The sequence below is a fragment of the Tribolium castaneum genome, chromosome 1 (assembly GCF_031307605.1).
Source record: "Tribolium castaneum strain GA2 chromosome 1, icTriCast1.1, whole genome shotgun sequence".
Lineage (NCBI taxonomy): Eukaryota > Metazoa > Arthropoda > Insecta > Coleoptera > Tenebrionidae > Tribolium > Tribolium castaneum.
In genome coordinates this window covers 29,794,653-29,811,681 of record NC_087394.1, presented here as the reverse complement: position 1 = coordinate 29,811,681, position 17,029 = coordinate 29,794,653, and the positions used below count along the sequence as shown (strand labels likewise).

General features: G+C 32.4%; 1 protein-coding gene across 1 annotated transcript in view; it reads right to left on the bottom strand.

Moving 5' to 3' along the window:
• Positions 1-880: 880 nt before the first annotated feature.
• The window catches only part of LOC100142161 (uncharacterized), a 34,252-nt gene continuing 18,103 nt past the window's right edge, over positions 881-17,029 (bottom strand). Inside the window, exons 3-5 of the mRNA XM_001815973.4 lie at positions 11,801-11,925; positions 5,974-6,194; positions 881-1,872 (exon numbers count right to left, since the gene is read on the bottom strand). Coding sequence (XP_001816025.1) covers positions 1,279-1,872; positions 5,974-6,194; positions 11,801-11,925 — 940 coding nt within the window. The 3' untranslated portion in view covers positions 881-1,278. The remainder of the gene's footprint in view (positions 1,873-5,973; positions 6,195-11,800; positions 11,926-17,029) is intronic.

The following is a 17,029-nucleotide window of genomic DNA, read 5'->3' as shown; positions in this document are numbered from 1 at the left end:
TTGGTTTTAGCTGCAATGACTTGTAGTCTTGGATGTTGTTTACATTTTTGTTATTAGTTATTACGTTTCAATAATATTTTTTTATTAGGACTATTACCTATCTTTATTATCTTGATGGATTGACTGACGGAATTTTTTGGAGTCGGATTATTTCTGAAGAGGCTCAAGAAAGTAGAAACAAGTGTTTTATTTTAAGTTATAAGCTTTACCCCTATTTTGCATATTGTTTTAAATGTGCATTTTATCGTAATTTCTAAAAAAAAACTCACGCTTAGCAACAAATTAGGATGCTTTCCTCATTACATAAACTTTTTCAAACCTGAGCTCGAAACTAACATGTTTGTGAAGAAACAAACATTATTAGTTATTACCACTCTAATCTGTTATCATTTTTGATGTGGGTTAATTTAGTTACTAATTTAGGTTCTGTTTTTATTTATTTATTTATTTATTTATTAATTTATATTAAATTTTTCCTAAATATAAAAATATTTTTTTTGTAGATATTTATACTAGTTGTAACAGTTTTTGAATTGTGATAGTTATTGAACTCTAGCGCATTTATGTTTAAAAATTATTATTTTATCCTTTATTATTTCATTTTTAATTTTTACTTTTATTTTATAGTGTTGACACTTAGTTCTTACTTTTTTTTAATAAAACCTCATTTATTTTAAGAACAATACGCAAAAAATACATTTAAATGACCGTTAAATAAACTTCGCAAATGTCAATTATTTAGAGTTCTGTAATGTTTTTAATGTATCGTTTTATCCTAAATCGAATGTAACCATTTACAGGTCGATAATATATCTTTATATATTAATATATTTATTATATTATAATAATATATTTTTTTTCTTTTTTTGTCTGGAGTATTTTGTTTCACTGTGTAATAAAAATTGTCCTAGGGCTTCCATAGTTGTAATCCGGCTCTGTGTTAGTTAACGGGGTTGAAAGATTGTCGCTATTATTTTGATATAGTATTTGGATTTTATTTCAGTTTTGTTAAAAGTTTGTAAATAAATAGTAATTTTTATATTTATTTGTAACGTAACTGGTGTTATTGTGACTTTATCCTAGTCCTTCTGCGCCCTTGAACCAAAAAGAACCCTGCATTGTAAACAATTTAGTGTCAGTCTATAAAAATCCCTCGCTTTAATCAGGGATTTTCATTAGCAAACTTTCCGATCGCCCTTATTATTTACAATGCAAGTGTAAATTTCCAGTGTGCCCTAGGGAAGTTTTAGAATATTTTTCCATAATAGCTTTCGCTCGTCATACCGCGCTCCCGGAGTAACTTAATGTATTCGACCTCTTGCCTCCAAAGTCTGCGAACCCGGCATCAGGAGTTTGGAAACTTTCAATTTTAACACACTTCTTCCTCGGCCTTTGGTGTTGTAAAGTCTTACTTTTGGAACAGTATCCACTCGAACTGTTCGAACTGGAACTTCCAATTTCGGCGACGCCCAGGAATCCCTGATGAAGCGTCGTTCCTGGCATTGTTCCGTACTTATTGGCGGGCGAGAAGGAGAGCGGCGCCGTCGAAGTGTGGTTTTTGATGGTGATGGGAATGGTCTGGCCGGCCATCACGTGCCCTCCGCCACTGTAGTTTTGCTCGATCACACCAGACATTAGCACACTACTGTTGAGGTCCGTCACACCGAAATCGACGCACTTGTTGGTGGTGCACACGTCCGGAGGGGTCTTGTTGAGCAGGGGGCCGCACTCGGCCTCGTACTTGGGACGGTTTGTGGAGATGACGTCGTACTGCTGCCTGGGGGACGGCGCCGCGTGCCGCACCAGGTACTCGCTGGAGAGGCGCTGGTGCTCCCGCAACTTGCGCTCCGCCCCCGGGACCATTTCCCGTACCTGGAACGGGAAAAATCGGGGGTTGAGAGCACGCCAGGGATCGCTTGACTTGTGAAGAAATTGCCCCGCACGGTCTGATATCGGATGATTAAGTTAAATACTCTCGGGGGAGGTGCGTAGCCGGTTTATCGGCTAACGTATTAAAGGAAGGATATACAAGAGGAAAATTTATATTATTGGCTCCATTGAGCGGTATTTTATTACTTTATTACATGCTACACGAGATAAACATTATTCAGAAAAGTTGACACCACAAAGGACGTATTTGGGGACCTCTACAATATTTATTCAATTTATTGTGTTAACTGTAGTATAAAGGCTAGAAAGAATACTAAGCAGTGGCATATTTACACGTTGGCTAAATGGACTATAGCCCAGGATGGCAGAAAAAATATACAAAATATTCGGGTTGCTTCTTTTTAAGTCTTTTTGCTTAAGTTCTTAATTGTTTGAATAGTGAGTTTTTGGCAGTTTTTTGGTAGTTTCAGTTCATACTTATTATAGAAAAATCATTTATTATAAATAGATGAGTTTTGGTAGAAAAAACCTGATTAGTTCACCAAAAATTTCTGAAAAAAATCAGCAACAACGTACTTAAAATTACCAAAAAAGTGCCAACATGGCTACGTTTTTTAAAAAACCAACAACTTTATATAAACAAAAGGTGATTTTTTAGTAATTATTTTCGAAAATTAAGGAGACATTTAAAAATCCAGTGCATGTGTGGTAACAAAAAAAAGAACTTTTTCAGGTTTTTCAAATTAATTTTCAGTACTATCATTTTGCATTTTTGGAGAATATGTGTTAGAACTGCTCGATATGCTGTTTTATTCAAACAAAATAAAAAATAAGGTTCATACTGAATTTTAAATCAAGAGAAAATCCACAGAAGCATGAAGCGTAAAATCATGTGTTTTCTATGAACCTTTTCATTTTATTATCTAAAGTTGTCTTCTAGAAAAAAATATTACCTTTATAAGCGAATATTTTCAGAAAGTAGGTAATGTTTAGGAATGAACTGATGAAAAGGATTATGTTAAAAGCAAATACATTATTTACTGATTTTCTTTTTTCTTTTTTTCTTTTTTCTTAAATTTTAATGCTCAAAAAGTGATAGAATTTAGACTTTCTTGACTGTTCTAGAATAGTGTATATTAAAACACATTCAATATTTTTAATCTTTTTCGGGCAGTTTATCTAGTTTAGCAGTTCATTTGATGTGTCGTTAAAGAAGTAGTATCATTTAAAATTTTAAAGGGTGATTTGTATTATAAAGATTTTTAAAAAATTTCTTTCAATAAAAATTGTCCGTTTTCGGAGGAAATTTTTTCTTACTTTATGAATTAATCTAAATATTTTTTTTACATAGTTGTTATAGGACTTTAGGCCCCGGACCAGCCATGGACCTAAATACGCCTCTGACACCAATAAAGAGCTGAGTAAAAATTATAATAATATACTAAGATATTTTAACTCCTAAGTGTGGTAGTGTATTTAAATATTACTTAATAAGAAAAAAGTGCTTATAAATGGCTACAGACATTTACAGTGTTTTTCTTTTGAATTTCTTTTTTGCTATTTTTCAAAAAACACATCAGTGTCAATACAATTGACTAAAGAGGAAAACCGAACGAAAAGACACTATAATATTAATTTGTTTGAATAAATATATTGTAGATGACAGACATGGACTAAAAACGATTTTGCAGATAAATATGTGATTTTATTTGGTAAATTTAGGACCGGTCTGAATGCGTGATTAACTGACCACGTGACTAAATTGAAGCAGTTTGATTGGATCCTTCAAATTAAATCTTAACAGAGCTTTTTATAAACCGGCCCTTAAAGTTGAAAATGAGGGTTTGGAATTAAGATTAAGAAAAATAACGATGATTTTTTTGGCGACGTTTCAAGATTTTAATCTTTTCCTCAAGCCTGAAGAAGAAGAATACAATGTTATCTAACAATTGTTAGATAGCACGGTACAGGGTGTATCAGAAATACGTCTTAATTTTAATAAGTATCAGAACTCAATTAATAAAACATCTTTTCTATTTGTAATTTATCAATAAAAAATTCGCATCTTTACTTAAAGTTTAAAAAAAGTTAACATTTTTACGTAGCGTTTGTTATTTGTACTTATTAAGCGTACTTAACATTTAATTAAACTACTTACCCTTTCATTTGTTTTCTTGTATAAATCGAGGAAACATTCATACGAGCATTCAATTAATAAGTATGGTTAAAATAAAACGAAATGGTCACACTTTCGTTTTATGTTCATTAATCCAAGAGTCACAATAAATGTGAATGTGTTAATTGTAATGCAGAAATTACTCTTCTGTAAATTTGCTTAAGCCAAAGTAATCCAGTTAATGAGTGGGTTTAAAACAATTATTTTAACACAAAGGGGAAGAGACACTGTTTATCTGAGTCCATCAATCCAATACAACTGTACTTGAAAGAGGTGATTTTTGTGTTTCTATAGTTTCAAAATAAATAGAAACACACTTGAGTGTGTGCTAAAATGTTTTGATTATTCAGTTCCATGTTTCATGAACTTGAACGTGGAAGATAATGTCTTGAAGAATGAGCCACACTTTGGGCTTCATTGCCGTAATCGACCAAAAACTTGTTCCTGTCTAAATGTACAGAGACAGAGCCTTGAATCTTGCGAAAATATGGGGGTGATAGCGAGTTGATAAATTGATAAAAATATTGCTGAACAAAATTTTTAAAAACAAGAATTATAAAAACCTTAATTAAAGTACAACTGGAGTTAGTTGTCCAAATTTTAAATTTTTTAAAGGAAATGCTTGGAATTACTCAAATTACCTTGAAACCTACGAAAGTATTTTCGAAAATTAAGGTGGAATTACGGAAATTAAATAGGAATTCAAGAATTAATTAATTTACGTTTATTGGAATGAATCTGTAGTTACTATAAATTATTGGAATCTTGGTGTAATTTTTTTTTATTTGTTCTGGATTATTGTTGCTTTATTGAGTTGTATGTGATTTAATGTTGTGTTGTCTTAGGCCCCACGTTTCTGAACATAAACTGCTTTGTTGTCTTTGCACCAATAAAGATAAAAAACAGGTAATCATAATAAAAGTTGAGCGTAACTGTGTCATAGTCACATTTATGTTGATTATTATTTCAACTGCTGTCTGTCTGTGCCTTTGATTGCAAATTTTACAAGTAAGCTATTTAAGGGAATTTTATTGAAGTAAATCATGTTTTTTCCCTGAAAAAGAATGTACTCGTATGAAGGAAATGGGACAATAAAAATACCAATGTTGAAAGTTGGTATTGAAAACACAAAAGGTACACTAAAACTGAATTAACGAGACAAAATCTGCTGAAAAGACCACTTTTTATAACTCCAAGCTCAATTTTCGGATGTTTTTCCAGAATAATGTTTCTGGTAACATTGTGGCCGTGGTAAAATTATACATGCTTTAATGTAGAAATAACTCAATTGTGTAAACAATGGATGGCATCACAAGCCATGTCAATACGAAACGAAATTTGAATCACGAATGCCACATCTGAAAAACTCACAATATTGTTCATTAATTTAAATGATTTCGGTTGTTAATTATTGAAAATTGAATTCAATAGCGTGAAAGTTTTTTATGTGTTGAATTCACAAAAACTATGAGGGTAAGTGAAAGCAACGTCAAAAGCGAATTTTGCTGCATTATTGATTGATAGCTCAGTTATGATGCCACAATAAAGTCGAGACAAGTTGGCGATGCTGAATATTTTCCTTTGATTCAGAAAATAAAAACGTAAGTTTTTCACCAAAGTGCTTTGTTTTAACCCCGAAGAGAATCTTTTATGAAATCTTCTGATGTAAGCTCCTGGTTTAGTTACGAAGAGATGAATTTAATAAAACTCCAAACTTGGGAAAAAGCATAGTCCTTGCATTTCGGTGATTTTAAAAACGGATTGCAGTTATTAGGTGAAGCTCCCGCAATGAGTAGAACTGCTATTGTTCTTTGTGTGAATGGCGAGCTTCCGTGACGATATCGATTAGATCTCGGTAATGAGACGGCAGCAGACATACATAAACAAGGAAATGAAATAAAACGTACCATTTCATCGACAGAAGGAAATCTGTTGAGATATCCTGTAAGAGAGAAGACTGCAGCCATTTTTGTCATGATAAAAGCCGCCCCCGCCGTGAAGAAACACCATCCGTAACGATAGTCGTAGACGGGGCCGGAGGGAGGTTCCTTGTGATATTGTGTTATTTCCATCAGAGTCTCTGACAGAGCAGATGCAAAAACCACCAGACCCGTTCCCAAAGAAAGCCCTGAAACAAAAAGATTATCTGACTGCAGACTCGAGCAATGTCATACTTAGAGACAATACGAAAGCTGTGCCTTATTTCTAAAAGGAAATTTCGCTGTTACGCAGGAATGTTTTCAAATAGTTCCGCAGTAATTTGTAAGGGTTGCTTTAAACTTAAGATATCCTAGTAACTAATTAATCATTTTCAAACTGCCACGGCCATTGTTATCCCCAACACCCGTTTTTTAAACATTGCAACAACATTCAAAATTTAAAACCGAGCGCAAACGGTTTTTGGAATTGTTTATTTAAACTCATTTAAAATAAATGCAATATCTGTGTGTATTTACGTATCAGGATTTAGTTTTTAATCGAAATATTTATCCTAAATTAGAGCCAACAACCAATTGAATGAAGGCTGATTTTTCCTCATTATTACTGTATTTATGTATATTATGTGTTAAAATTCGGAAGTAGTTTTTATCTAGTAATTTAGTTGTTGTCATCCCGCATCATACATCTTGCGCTGTCAAACGTGAAAGCTTTTTTATATTTCGCAGCAAGCTTCAAGCGTTACGTGTACAGAAAGTTGAAGTGAATAACGAGTAAAGAGCTTTCGCAGTTTTTTACTGTATCTATTTTCGGGGAAAACACACCGCCCTCGTGCACAGCAATTAAACACCAATTTATGTTTATTTTGTTACAGATTATTTGAAAATATCAACAAACCGTTATTAAAAGTATTTAGTACATTTTAATTCGCTGCTTTGGTCCTGTATTTGCAAATTAACAAAATAATGAAGCTTCATTTCCGCCAATAACACGAAAATAATTAGATGCGACTATTTAAATGAATGAACCAATTTACGTGAAACTGGAAATTATTGTGAGATCAATAATTTTGTTGGCTGTGCTAGACATTAGATTTATTTATGTTAACTTGCATAAGCTACTGAAATGACCATACAAATGTTGTATATTGCAAAATATTTTACCACTCGTGTTTATTTATTGTCATGAGGTCAAATTGTAGTCTCACCACAAAAATAAATAATAACGGTGGCAATAACTGTCTAATCCTTCCATTCAGAAAGTTGTGCAGTTTTTATAACATAATATCAGAAAGTTTTCACTTTAAAAGACACATTCTTTGTGTTAATACCGCCGCAAAAAACTGTAATGCACTACTTGCACGAAATGCCTGTTTCTTACGAACAAGAAACTTCTAAACACCAACGAAATGAAATAGTGTTAAACGTGTTTTTGCATTTAAATAGAGCATTTTGTATAAAGAATAACCAACGTTAAAATTGATTTTTTGTTCACTTTAGGAATTTGTACTACATTTTGTTTATTAATAATGTGGTTATTAGACTAGGTTTGACGAATTATTCCCATTATTTCAATAGTGAGTTAACTTTAAAGTTAAAGTTAACTCTAAGTTAACCTAAACGCTTTTATCGCTTCTGATACTTGAAATAAATTAATTTTTACTTTAGGTCTGAGTTAGAATAAATCTAAGTTAACTCAAATTTTACAAATTCTAAAAATTTAGATAGGCCTCTTTAGTTTGTTCACCCTTTCAAAAAATTAGAAGGTTTTTGGTTAGTCAGTCATTAGTTAGTCAATGATTAGTTTGACATCTACTGTCATAAGTTTACAAAAATTTAATAATTAAAATAAATTTTTTGAATTTAGTATTCTGTGACTTTTGTATATTTGGCTGCGTACGTAAGGTGCAGGCCTCGTAAAGTTGTGTGAAACACTCTGTATTTAACTCGACATTGAAATAATAGGCCTTGGAGGTTTATTAAAGGTTCAATAAAAACTTATTTATTGACGATTTCTTTTAAAAAAACAAATTCGATGGCTTTGCGCTAAGATATTGATTGTCTCGAACTTTGCCTAAATTCATGGCACTATTTAGTTATTTAGTTTTCTAACATTAAAAGGCCTAAATATTGCAAATAGTAATAAAAGTTCTTTTATTAGTTCTGCTTTTATTTTGTCTTTTTCTTTTGGTATTCGTCTATATTCTTCTTCTTGTTTTTTTCTCTTCTTCTTATTGTCTTTATTTTTGTTTTTATTTTTTTCTTGGTTTTTCTTTTGTCTTCATCTTAAGCAATTAAAAAAATCCAAAATTTTTATAAATAACTATTTACTTGTTTTTGTGGTTAACGAAATTTGGTGTTCAATAGAAAACATATTATTTGATTTTGTTTACAACTCAGGCTTGTGAAAGCTCTTCGCCTTGTTTTGAAGCTAAAGCTCTGCTCTATGTGGTGTTGCAATTATTAAGCACGTTGGTTCGCTCAAAGCTTCTCAAAGTGTTTGAAATTAATTTTTTCCTTACTTCAGTGAGCGTTCTAATGTGTTACCAATAGTCAAAATTAGGAAGTTTGGAAGTGTGGTTAAAACTGAACTTTGATATTAGCAACAACTCCGCTCCGACAGTTTAAACTTCGCTATTTCGGAAGCGCTGGTAAATACTCGTGATTCCCTCAGATTTATTAATCTTGTTTGCAACACAAGACAATAGTTTCGTAAACATTTCACGCCGTTTTGTCAATTGTACCTGATCCTAATTTGCTTTAATTACTTCGAAGCTGTGCTATTTGGGGCCATCTTGCCATTTAGCTACAAGTCGTCGTCACTTGTGTTATGAAAAGGGCGTAATTTATGAGAAGTTCATCGGTGTGTAACGACTCATCTCCTCCAGTTAAATGTAAGCCTCAATTTGTCACGTGTCACCGAAAATCCCGCTAAAAATTAGTTCTTCAGTAGTCTGGTTCAATATTGCTTGAAAACTGCCAGGTCGGATAGGAAAAGAAATACAAGAAAAGCATAGTAAATCTTTAAATCCTTGCGGTAAATCCTCCTCGCTCGTAGTGGCCACACCTAAGCTCCCGCACAACTTATCAAAGCTGAAACCTGAAGGCGACTCCCGTACTATTTCATAACCGCTCCACATAATCGCCAACTTATTTCTTCGTTAATGTTCGAGGAAAGGCAGACGCTTCACGTTTTACGACTCGTAAGTGCATCTTCTAATGCCGCCGCTGATATAATTAACGGAACTAAATTGCGATGATCAATATGAAACCATCAAACGTGCAGATGTGGAGGAGTAATTTAATTTGCGGTTTTCATTTATGCAAATGCTGTGTAACAACAAACTTACTTTTTTGGCATGCATTATTGCTAATTTGCACCAGTTTAATCTGTCTATCAAGTTTCTTGCTGCTTGAGATAAAACATACTTCAGTGCAACGTCGTTGAGATTCATTAATCTTACTTTTACACTAAGTTTGTTTAAACAAAAGTCGTGACTGTAAACAAAATAAAATAAAAAGAAAACGAAAAGCTTCACGACTTCAATTTTTCAGTATGTTGTAGAGGAAGGTCTTGTTATGATCTCGTACAAAAATGAAGGCCATTGCTGCATGCAATCGAAACGACGCATAGGTCAATCTAAAGCCGTGCTTTATACGAATTTTTCAAATATTGTCCTATATTCCGGATTTAATTAAAAGAAAACGAAAAGCTTTACGACTCTAATTTTTTTGTGTGTTGTAGAGGAAGGTCTTGTTATGTTTTCGTACAAAAATGAAGGCCATTGCTGCATGCAATCGAAACGACGCATAGGTCAATCTAAAGCCGTGCTTTATACGAATTTTTCAAATATTGTCCTATATTCCGGATTTAATAAAAAGAAAACGAAAAGCTTTACGACTCTAATTTTTTAGTATACTGTAGAGGAAGGTCTTGTTATGTCCTCGTGCAAAAATGAAGGCTATTTCTGCATGGAATCTAAACGACGCATAGGTCAATCTAAAGCCGTGTTTTATACGAATTTTGCAAACATTGACCTATATTCCGGATTTAATTAAAAGAAAACGAAAAGCTTTACGATTCCAATTTTTTAGTATGTTGTAGAGGAAGGTCTTGTTATGTCCTCGTGCAAAAATGAAGGCTATTTCTGCATGGAATCTAAACGACGCATAGGCCAATCTAAAGCCGTGTTTTATACGAATTTTTCAAATATTGTCCTATATTCCGGATTTAATAAAAAAAAAACGCAAAGCTTCACGAGTCCAATTTTTTAGTATGTTGTAGAGGAAGGTTTTGTTATGTTCTCGTACAAAAATGAAGGCCATTGCTGCATGCAATCGAAACGACGCATAGGTCAATCTAAAGCCGTGCTTGATACGAATTTTTCAAATATTGTCCTATATTCCGGATTTAATAAAAAGAAAACGCAAAGCTTCACGAGTTCAATTTTTTAGTATGTTGTAGAGAAAGGTCTTGTTATGTTCTCGTGCAAAAATAAAGGCTTTTTCTGCATGGAATCTAAACGACGCATAGGTCAATCTAAAGCCGTGTTTTATACGAATTTTGCAAACATTGACCTATATTCCGGATTTAATTAAAAGAAAACGAAAAGCTTTACGACTCCAATTTTTTAGTATGTTGTAGAGGAAGGTTTTGTTATGTTCTCGTTCAAAAATGAAGGCCATTGCTGCATGCAATCGAAACGACGCATAGGTCAATCTAAAGCCGTGCTTGATACGAATTTTTCAAATATTGTCCTATATTCCGTATTTAATAAAAAGAAAACGCAAAGCTTCACGAGTCCAATTTTTTAGTATGTTGTAGAGAAAGGTCTTGTTATGTTCTCGTGCAAAAATGAAGGCTATTTCTGCATGGAATCTAAACGACGCATAGGTCAATCTAATGCCGTGGTTTATACGAATTTTTCAAATATTGTTCTATATTTCGGATGAAATAAAATGAAAACGAAAAGCTTTACGACTCTAATTTTTTAGTATGTTGTAGAGGAAGGTCTTGTTATGTTCTCGTACAAAAATGAAGGCCATTGCTGCATGCAATCCAAACGACGCATAGGTCAGTCTAAAGCCGTGCTTTATACGAATTTTTCAAATATTGTTTTATATTACGGATTTAATTAAAAGAAAACAAATAGCTTTACGACTCTAATTTTTTAGTATGTTGTAGAGCCAGGTCTTGTTATGTTCTCGTACAAAAATGAAGGCTATTGCTGTATGCAATCCAAACGACGCATAGGTCAATCTAAAGCCGTGCTTTATACGAATCTTTCAAATATTGACCTATATTCCGGATAAAATAAAAAGAAAACGAAAAGCTTTACGAGTCCAATTTTTTAGTATGTTGTAGAGGAAGGTCTTGTTATGTTCTCTTGCAAAAATGAAGGCTATTTCTGCATGGAATCTAAACGACGCATAGGTCAATCTAAAGCTTATGACAGATTTAGAAAAAAAGAATGTCTTACTTCAAAACATCCAATTTTTTTGGTTTTGATTTAAAAAAATAAAATCGAAAATTAAAAAAAAATATTTTTCTCAATAATTTAAAAAATAACCCATCAAATTTTCTTTGAGATAATTGTTCAGCACAACTTTGTCTTAATTTAACCAACCTCGTATCTTTTATAATAACTGAGATCCTAATGGAGCTCGAAAATCGGACACCCTGTGTAAAACGTTTTAAGTACCAGAGTAGGTCGTATTCCTCTGAATTTGTTTACGAGTATTAAAGGATTACCTCCTAGTGGTGTTAGGTGCTAGTAATATAAAAATGTGACATTACCTCCTAAAATGAAGAATCCGCACGCTATTATTGTTTTATTGTCGCTGTTACAGTGGCCGAGAAGTGAGAAGAAGGATGCGAGTAATAGCAAAACTACAGCCGATCCAGTTAAAACAGTGCATGACCTGAAAGCAAAAGGTAAACGTTAGCCCAGTGACAAAACGAGCAAATACCTATCGTATGTATGGCAGTAAATCAGTTTTAAGGAAGATAAACGGTCGTGTGACTCGACTTTCCCGAACGTTAAAATTAAATTAAACGATACAGCATTATATAAAAGCGCAATTAAATTAATTGAAATAGTGGACCGGAACTGTAATCATAAATCTGGTTCAGGTAGGCATGTCTCCCACAACCAAACACTATTCACGCCAAATCTAGAATTAATTCTACGGGATGTTGCAATAAACTGACAATTATTTTCGCTCTTTCGACGTTGAGAGCACACTTTTATGCTGGAATATTTTTGATGCACCATTACCCCGACTTTTCAGGATGTGTATCAAGGATTTGGGTTTTACGATATGCGATGCCACGATACCGAAGGTTAGAGCAATATAAACTATATGTTTATGGAAATATCCTAGAAAAACACACATCCACAAATAATGCAGCGTGTCAGAGAACTCATTCATTTTTGAACAAAGGTAGCACCAGAAAAGTGAAGGGCATAAATTATTTAGGATGTGTGTATTCGAAATAGATGTTTGATGCTTTATCAGAACAACTTATCTGTTTTACCGCCCTTTGGGGACAAAGATAATGTTTATTATTGAAATATGAGGCATTTATGTTAGGCGATTCCCCAACCTTCTGTGAATGAGTAATAATACTGCCAAGATTTATTTGTAAAAGTACGTAACAATTTAATGTTGGGAGCTAGGCATTATTGTCTTTTGTTCATTGACATCTGAAAAAACATATAAAAAATATTTTTCTAAAAAAGTTTTTATTTAAAACATGCACTAAAAAGTAAAAAATATTGTTTGTCAACCACAGAAAATATTTTTCCTTACAGTTTATAGATTTAGGAGTTGTCAACTAAACAATGCAATCCTGTAATGTCCTAGTATTATTACTCCCAAGACTTTTATAAATTTTAGAATTCTAACATGTAAGAAAAAATATTCTCCTGTGATTGAAAAACATTATTTTTTACTTTATAGTGCATTTTTTAAATAAAAGCTTTAAAAAAACATTTTTTTATTTTATATTTTTTTCTTCAAAACCTCATTTTATCTTTTTATTTTTAACCTTTTCAAATTTGGCTCCGAAAATATGAAAACAGACACACAGACAACAGAGTAAGTTAAATAAAAGCTTTTAAAAAAGATACTTAGTGGAAGCGTAAAACAGTCTCAAATCAAATTTGTGTGAAAATATCGGGGATAAAACATAGGTTTTTTCGATGTAAAACGGAGTATCCATCCAAACATAAAACTTATAACGGAAAATTCTTTGAAGTTAGAATTAATATTAAATGTGTACACTGCTAACTCATTTTGCATTTCTGATTTTTGATCGATTTTCATCAAACTTATTCTATTACCGCCATGTTTCTTTGAACATATTCGTGTTTCTGACATAGAATTTCATCTTGAATTCGACTTTGCATCTTAGAAATTAAGTGGTTAATAAAGGTACAGTTTTATTGAGCAGCTGTGTGGCTCATCTAAATAAATAACTGTCCCCTGATGATTATTCTGATCCTATGGAAGTTTGTGAAGTTTTTAGAAAACGCAATAAATTGAAAGCATCTCTCGCAAAGTTCGCGAGTTCTTTATGCGTCTAGGATATTCACATAACTCAAAGTTGGTTCGGTAAAGATTTTTTAAGTTGTTTGGTATAAAATCGCAGGCATGAACAGAGACCGAGAGTTCTACCTTTATTATTAAGATTTATAGCCATCACCAAAATGTGTAGAAAATTGAGTTTTACTACAAACCATCACTTTGTCCTCACATATTTTACTAGGCGAGGACTTTTCCGTCGGTTTAAATAAAATATGGGCCGGCGGGCAGTTTCCGTCGAAAATCCCAAGTTTGGAACCGAAGACACACAAATCAGCTGCTTGTAATAGCTCTACCAGTGTTAAGGTTTGGCCGAATCGATCGGTCAGCGGAGGGCGGTTAATAATTTTATTAGGAAAGAGAGGGAGGAAAGAGTTGTCGGAAATCGCTATCGGACCGTAGAATTTCCAGAGCAGAAAGTTAAGCGCCTCCCCGAGCGACGCTGGGGCTGCAGCAGCCCACTAAGTCATTTGTTATAATTACTAAACCAAAAACAAGGAATGGTCTCCCTCCGCAGGTTTTATCTCGCAATTTATCGTCGTACGCTACTCCTATTTCCCACATTCTACAAATCCTGCTCACCACAATTTAGTTCTTTTTATCCGGGATAATGTAATATTATGTTGCACAGTAAATCTTGTTTCACGTTAAAAATGTATATTTTTCTTCCGGCTTGTACAGTGAATGGGTTTATTATGTTGTAGCCTCAAGGTGTGGATGTTTACAACCCTCTAATAGTAATGTCCCGTATTTTTCGAAGCGTTGCGGTTTGCACCAACATTTGCACCGAGAGCAGGTCTCATTACCATGTGTGGATGCGTTCCAAAAAATTAAAAGCCACAAATCTTTATAGAAGCCCAGTATCCATTAAAATAATGTTAAAGTTAAATAATAGTTGCGATAAAATCAATAAACATTGCCTATAAATGTTTTATGTGCTCGTTTGTCCCAAACAGCGCGTTTCTTTTTTACTGCCCTTTTGACGATCGTGCACGACTAGATTCCTTCGTGATTTAAATTAAACTATGTCCGTTTTTTCCCTCTTGTTTGAAGTAAGCTTGGAAGGAAACCCCTTAATCCCAATACAATTTCCAAGCTTATCACATGTTCCAATAGCGACACTCGGCGACGAAAAAATCTCTATGCATCCACTTAGCTTTTTATGCCTTCGTTCGACTGAATAGTTTCTAATTTGGGATTGAGATGGCTAACTTACAGCTCGTAGAAAAAATGGATGTCTTGTGGAGCATATCTCAATGGTTGAACGCACCATAAAGCTTCTTTCATATCTTTGCCGAGACCACTGAATGGATACTTGCCAATATTTTCTTTTCGTTTCACACTTAATCATTTCAGTTATTTCGGCCGGAATCAGGAGCTGAGAAAGCGTTTTGTTAAATGCGGGATTATTTCACCAATAAGTCTCTAACGGTTTCGTTCTAATTTTAAGCTCTGGGTTGTTTCAAATTGTTTCGAAATACTTTGCTTAGTGATGAATAGTAACCGGATTTTATAGGAAACTCTCCTAACAGGCAATTTTTAAAAACTTTTTGTAAAACACAAAATAAATTTATTTTATTAAAAATGGAAATATCTGACATCATTTTTATTTTTCCTAAATTTCCAAATTGAATTGTTGTTTTCTACATGAGTTTTAAACATTCTACAGTTGTGTTTTTACATTTCTTATTAGTACTAGTTTAAAAACATTACAACAAATTTTTCAATTTTATAGTTATTTTGTTTTACATCTAAAGATTTTTTCTTTCTCAGGCTTTCAGTGGTTCAGCATTTTAGTTTCTTAATTTCCTCAAAGTATTTCATATTATTCATTTTCTCAATTTTTCTGTTTTTCGTAGTTTCACTATCTTTTCATTTAAATGTTCTTACTTTGCAGTTTCATAGTTTTTTAAGAATCATAGATTTTTAATCTTACAGTTTTTTAGTTTATTTGTATTTGAGTTTTAAGATTTTTAGATCATCAGTCTCTTAGTGTATTGGTTTTTTATTCAGAATCTAATGTTTCAATTTATTAACGTTTCTTTTTTCCAGTTTTTTTAGTTTCTCAGTTTTTTAGTCGCTTAGTTCTTCAGAATTTTTAGTTTCTCAGCGTTTAATTTTTTTGTCAGTGTTCGAACTTTCAATTTTTGAAAATATAGATACTCTAATTCTATATTATATATTTTTTAATTTGAAACAATTTTTCTATCAGAAATAAAAAAAATACTTACGTTGAAGTGTCAATCACAAGGTGTTTAAAATGTCGGCTAAACCATCTAGAATTTGGCTGTTTTCTTAAAAAAAATTTAAGTTTTCATTACACTTGGGTTCAAAAATTGTGGATAAATTGTAATTCGATTTGTTTTTGATAAAGGTTGATTCTCGCAATTAGTTCGTGTTTAAACTCAAAGATTTTGCAAGTTTTCCAGCAAAAACTCAATTATTGTTTATTCAGATTCCCTCACAAAACTCAAAAATGTACCAAATTAAGTAAAAAATTTTTATATATTTTGAGTTTTCAGTTTTTAATTTGGGCATTTAAGTTATGTTTTTATTTAGATAATTTAGCGATTATTAAGAAGCAAAAATAAAAAATTGAGTATTCTTTTCAACTTTTTAGTCATTTAACTTTTAACAAATATCTTATTGTTTATGTTCTCAGGCTTCCAGTTTTTCTTAGTGTTTCAATCACACAGTTTTTTAAGTTTATTTTCGGTATTTCAGCTTTTTAGTTTTTTAATTTCTCATATCTAATTTTTCGTTCCTAAATTTTTCAGTTTTTCGTTGTTTCACTGTCTTATAATTTTAGTTTTCCAAATTTTTTATATTTTTACTTTACAGTTTTGTATTTTCTTTAGCTTATCACTCTTTCAGTCACTTAGATCTACAGAATTTTAACCTTACTGTTTATTTCATTTCTTTGTATAGCAGTTTTTAATTTTTTTACTTATTCAATCTCTATTATTGTTTTTTTTCAAAATGTCAGGTTACAATTTATAAGTGTTTTTCTTCTTCTGAAGATTCACAAGCCCTTGCAAATGCAAAACATTACTTTAGTCAAGCCACTTTGAAAAAAATGAGTTTCTCATTCTGAAATTTTAGTAAGCAACACAACTAAATTAGAAACCGTAAACCTGTCACTAGTTGAAGCAATTAAACTCGTGAAAAAAAGTAAATTTTTGTAAAATGTACTCCAGAAGTTGTGGAAAAATTAGTTAGTGACAAACTTTACAAAAATTTTGAAATTAAAAATTAACTAAAATACAAGTATACCTAAATGTTAATTGAAGGATAAAATATTAATAATGCAAAGTTGCTTGATTTTAGTACTAGTATGTATTTCCATTCAGTGAGTTTATCTTCTAGGTTGAGATAAATTCTTACAGAAAGGCGAACTAATTTTACAACAGCATATTTAAAACAATATTTAGGTTCAACA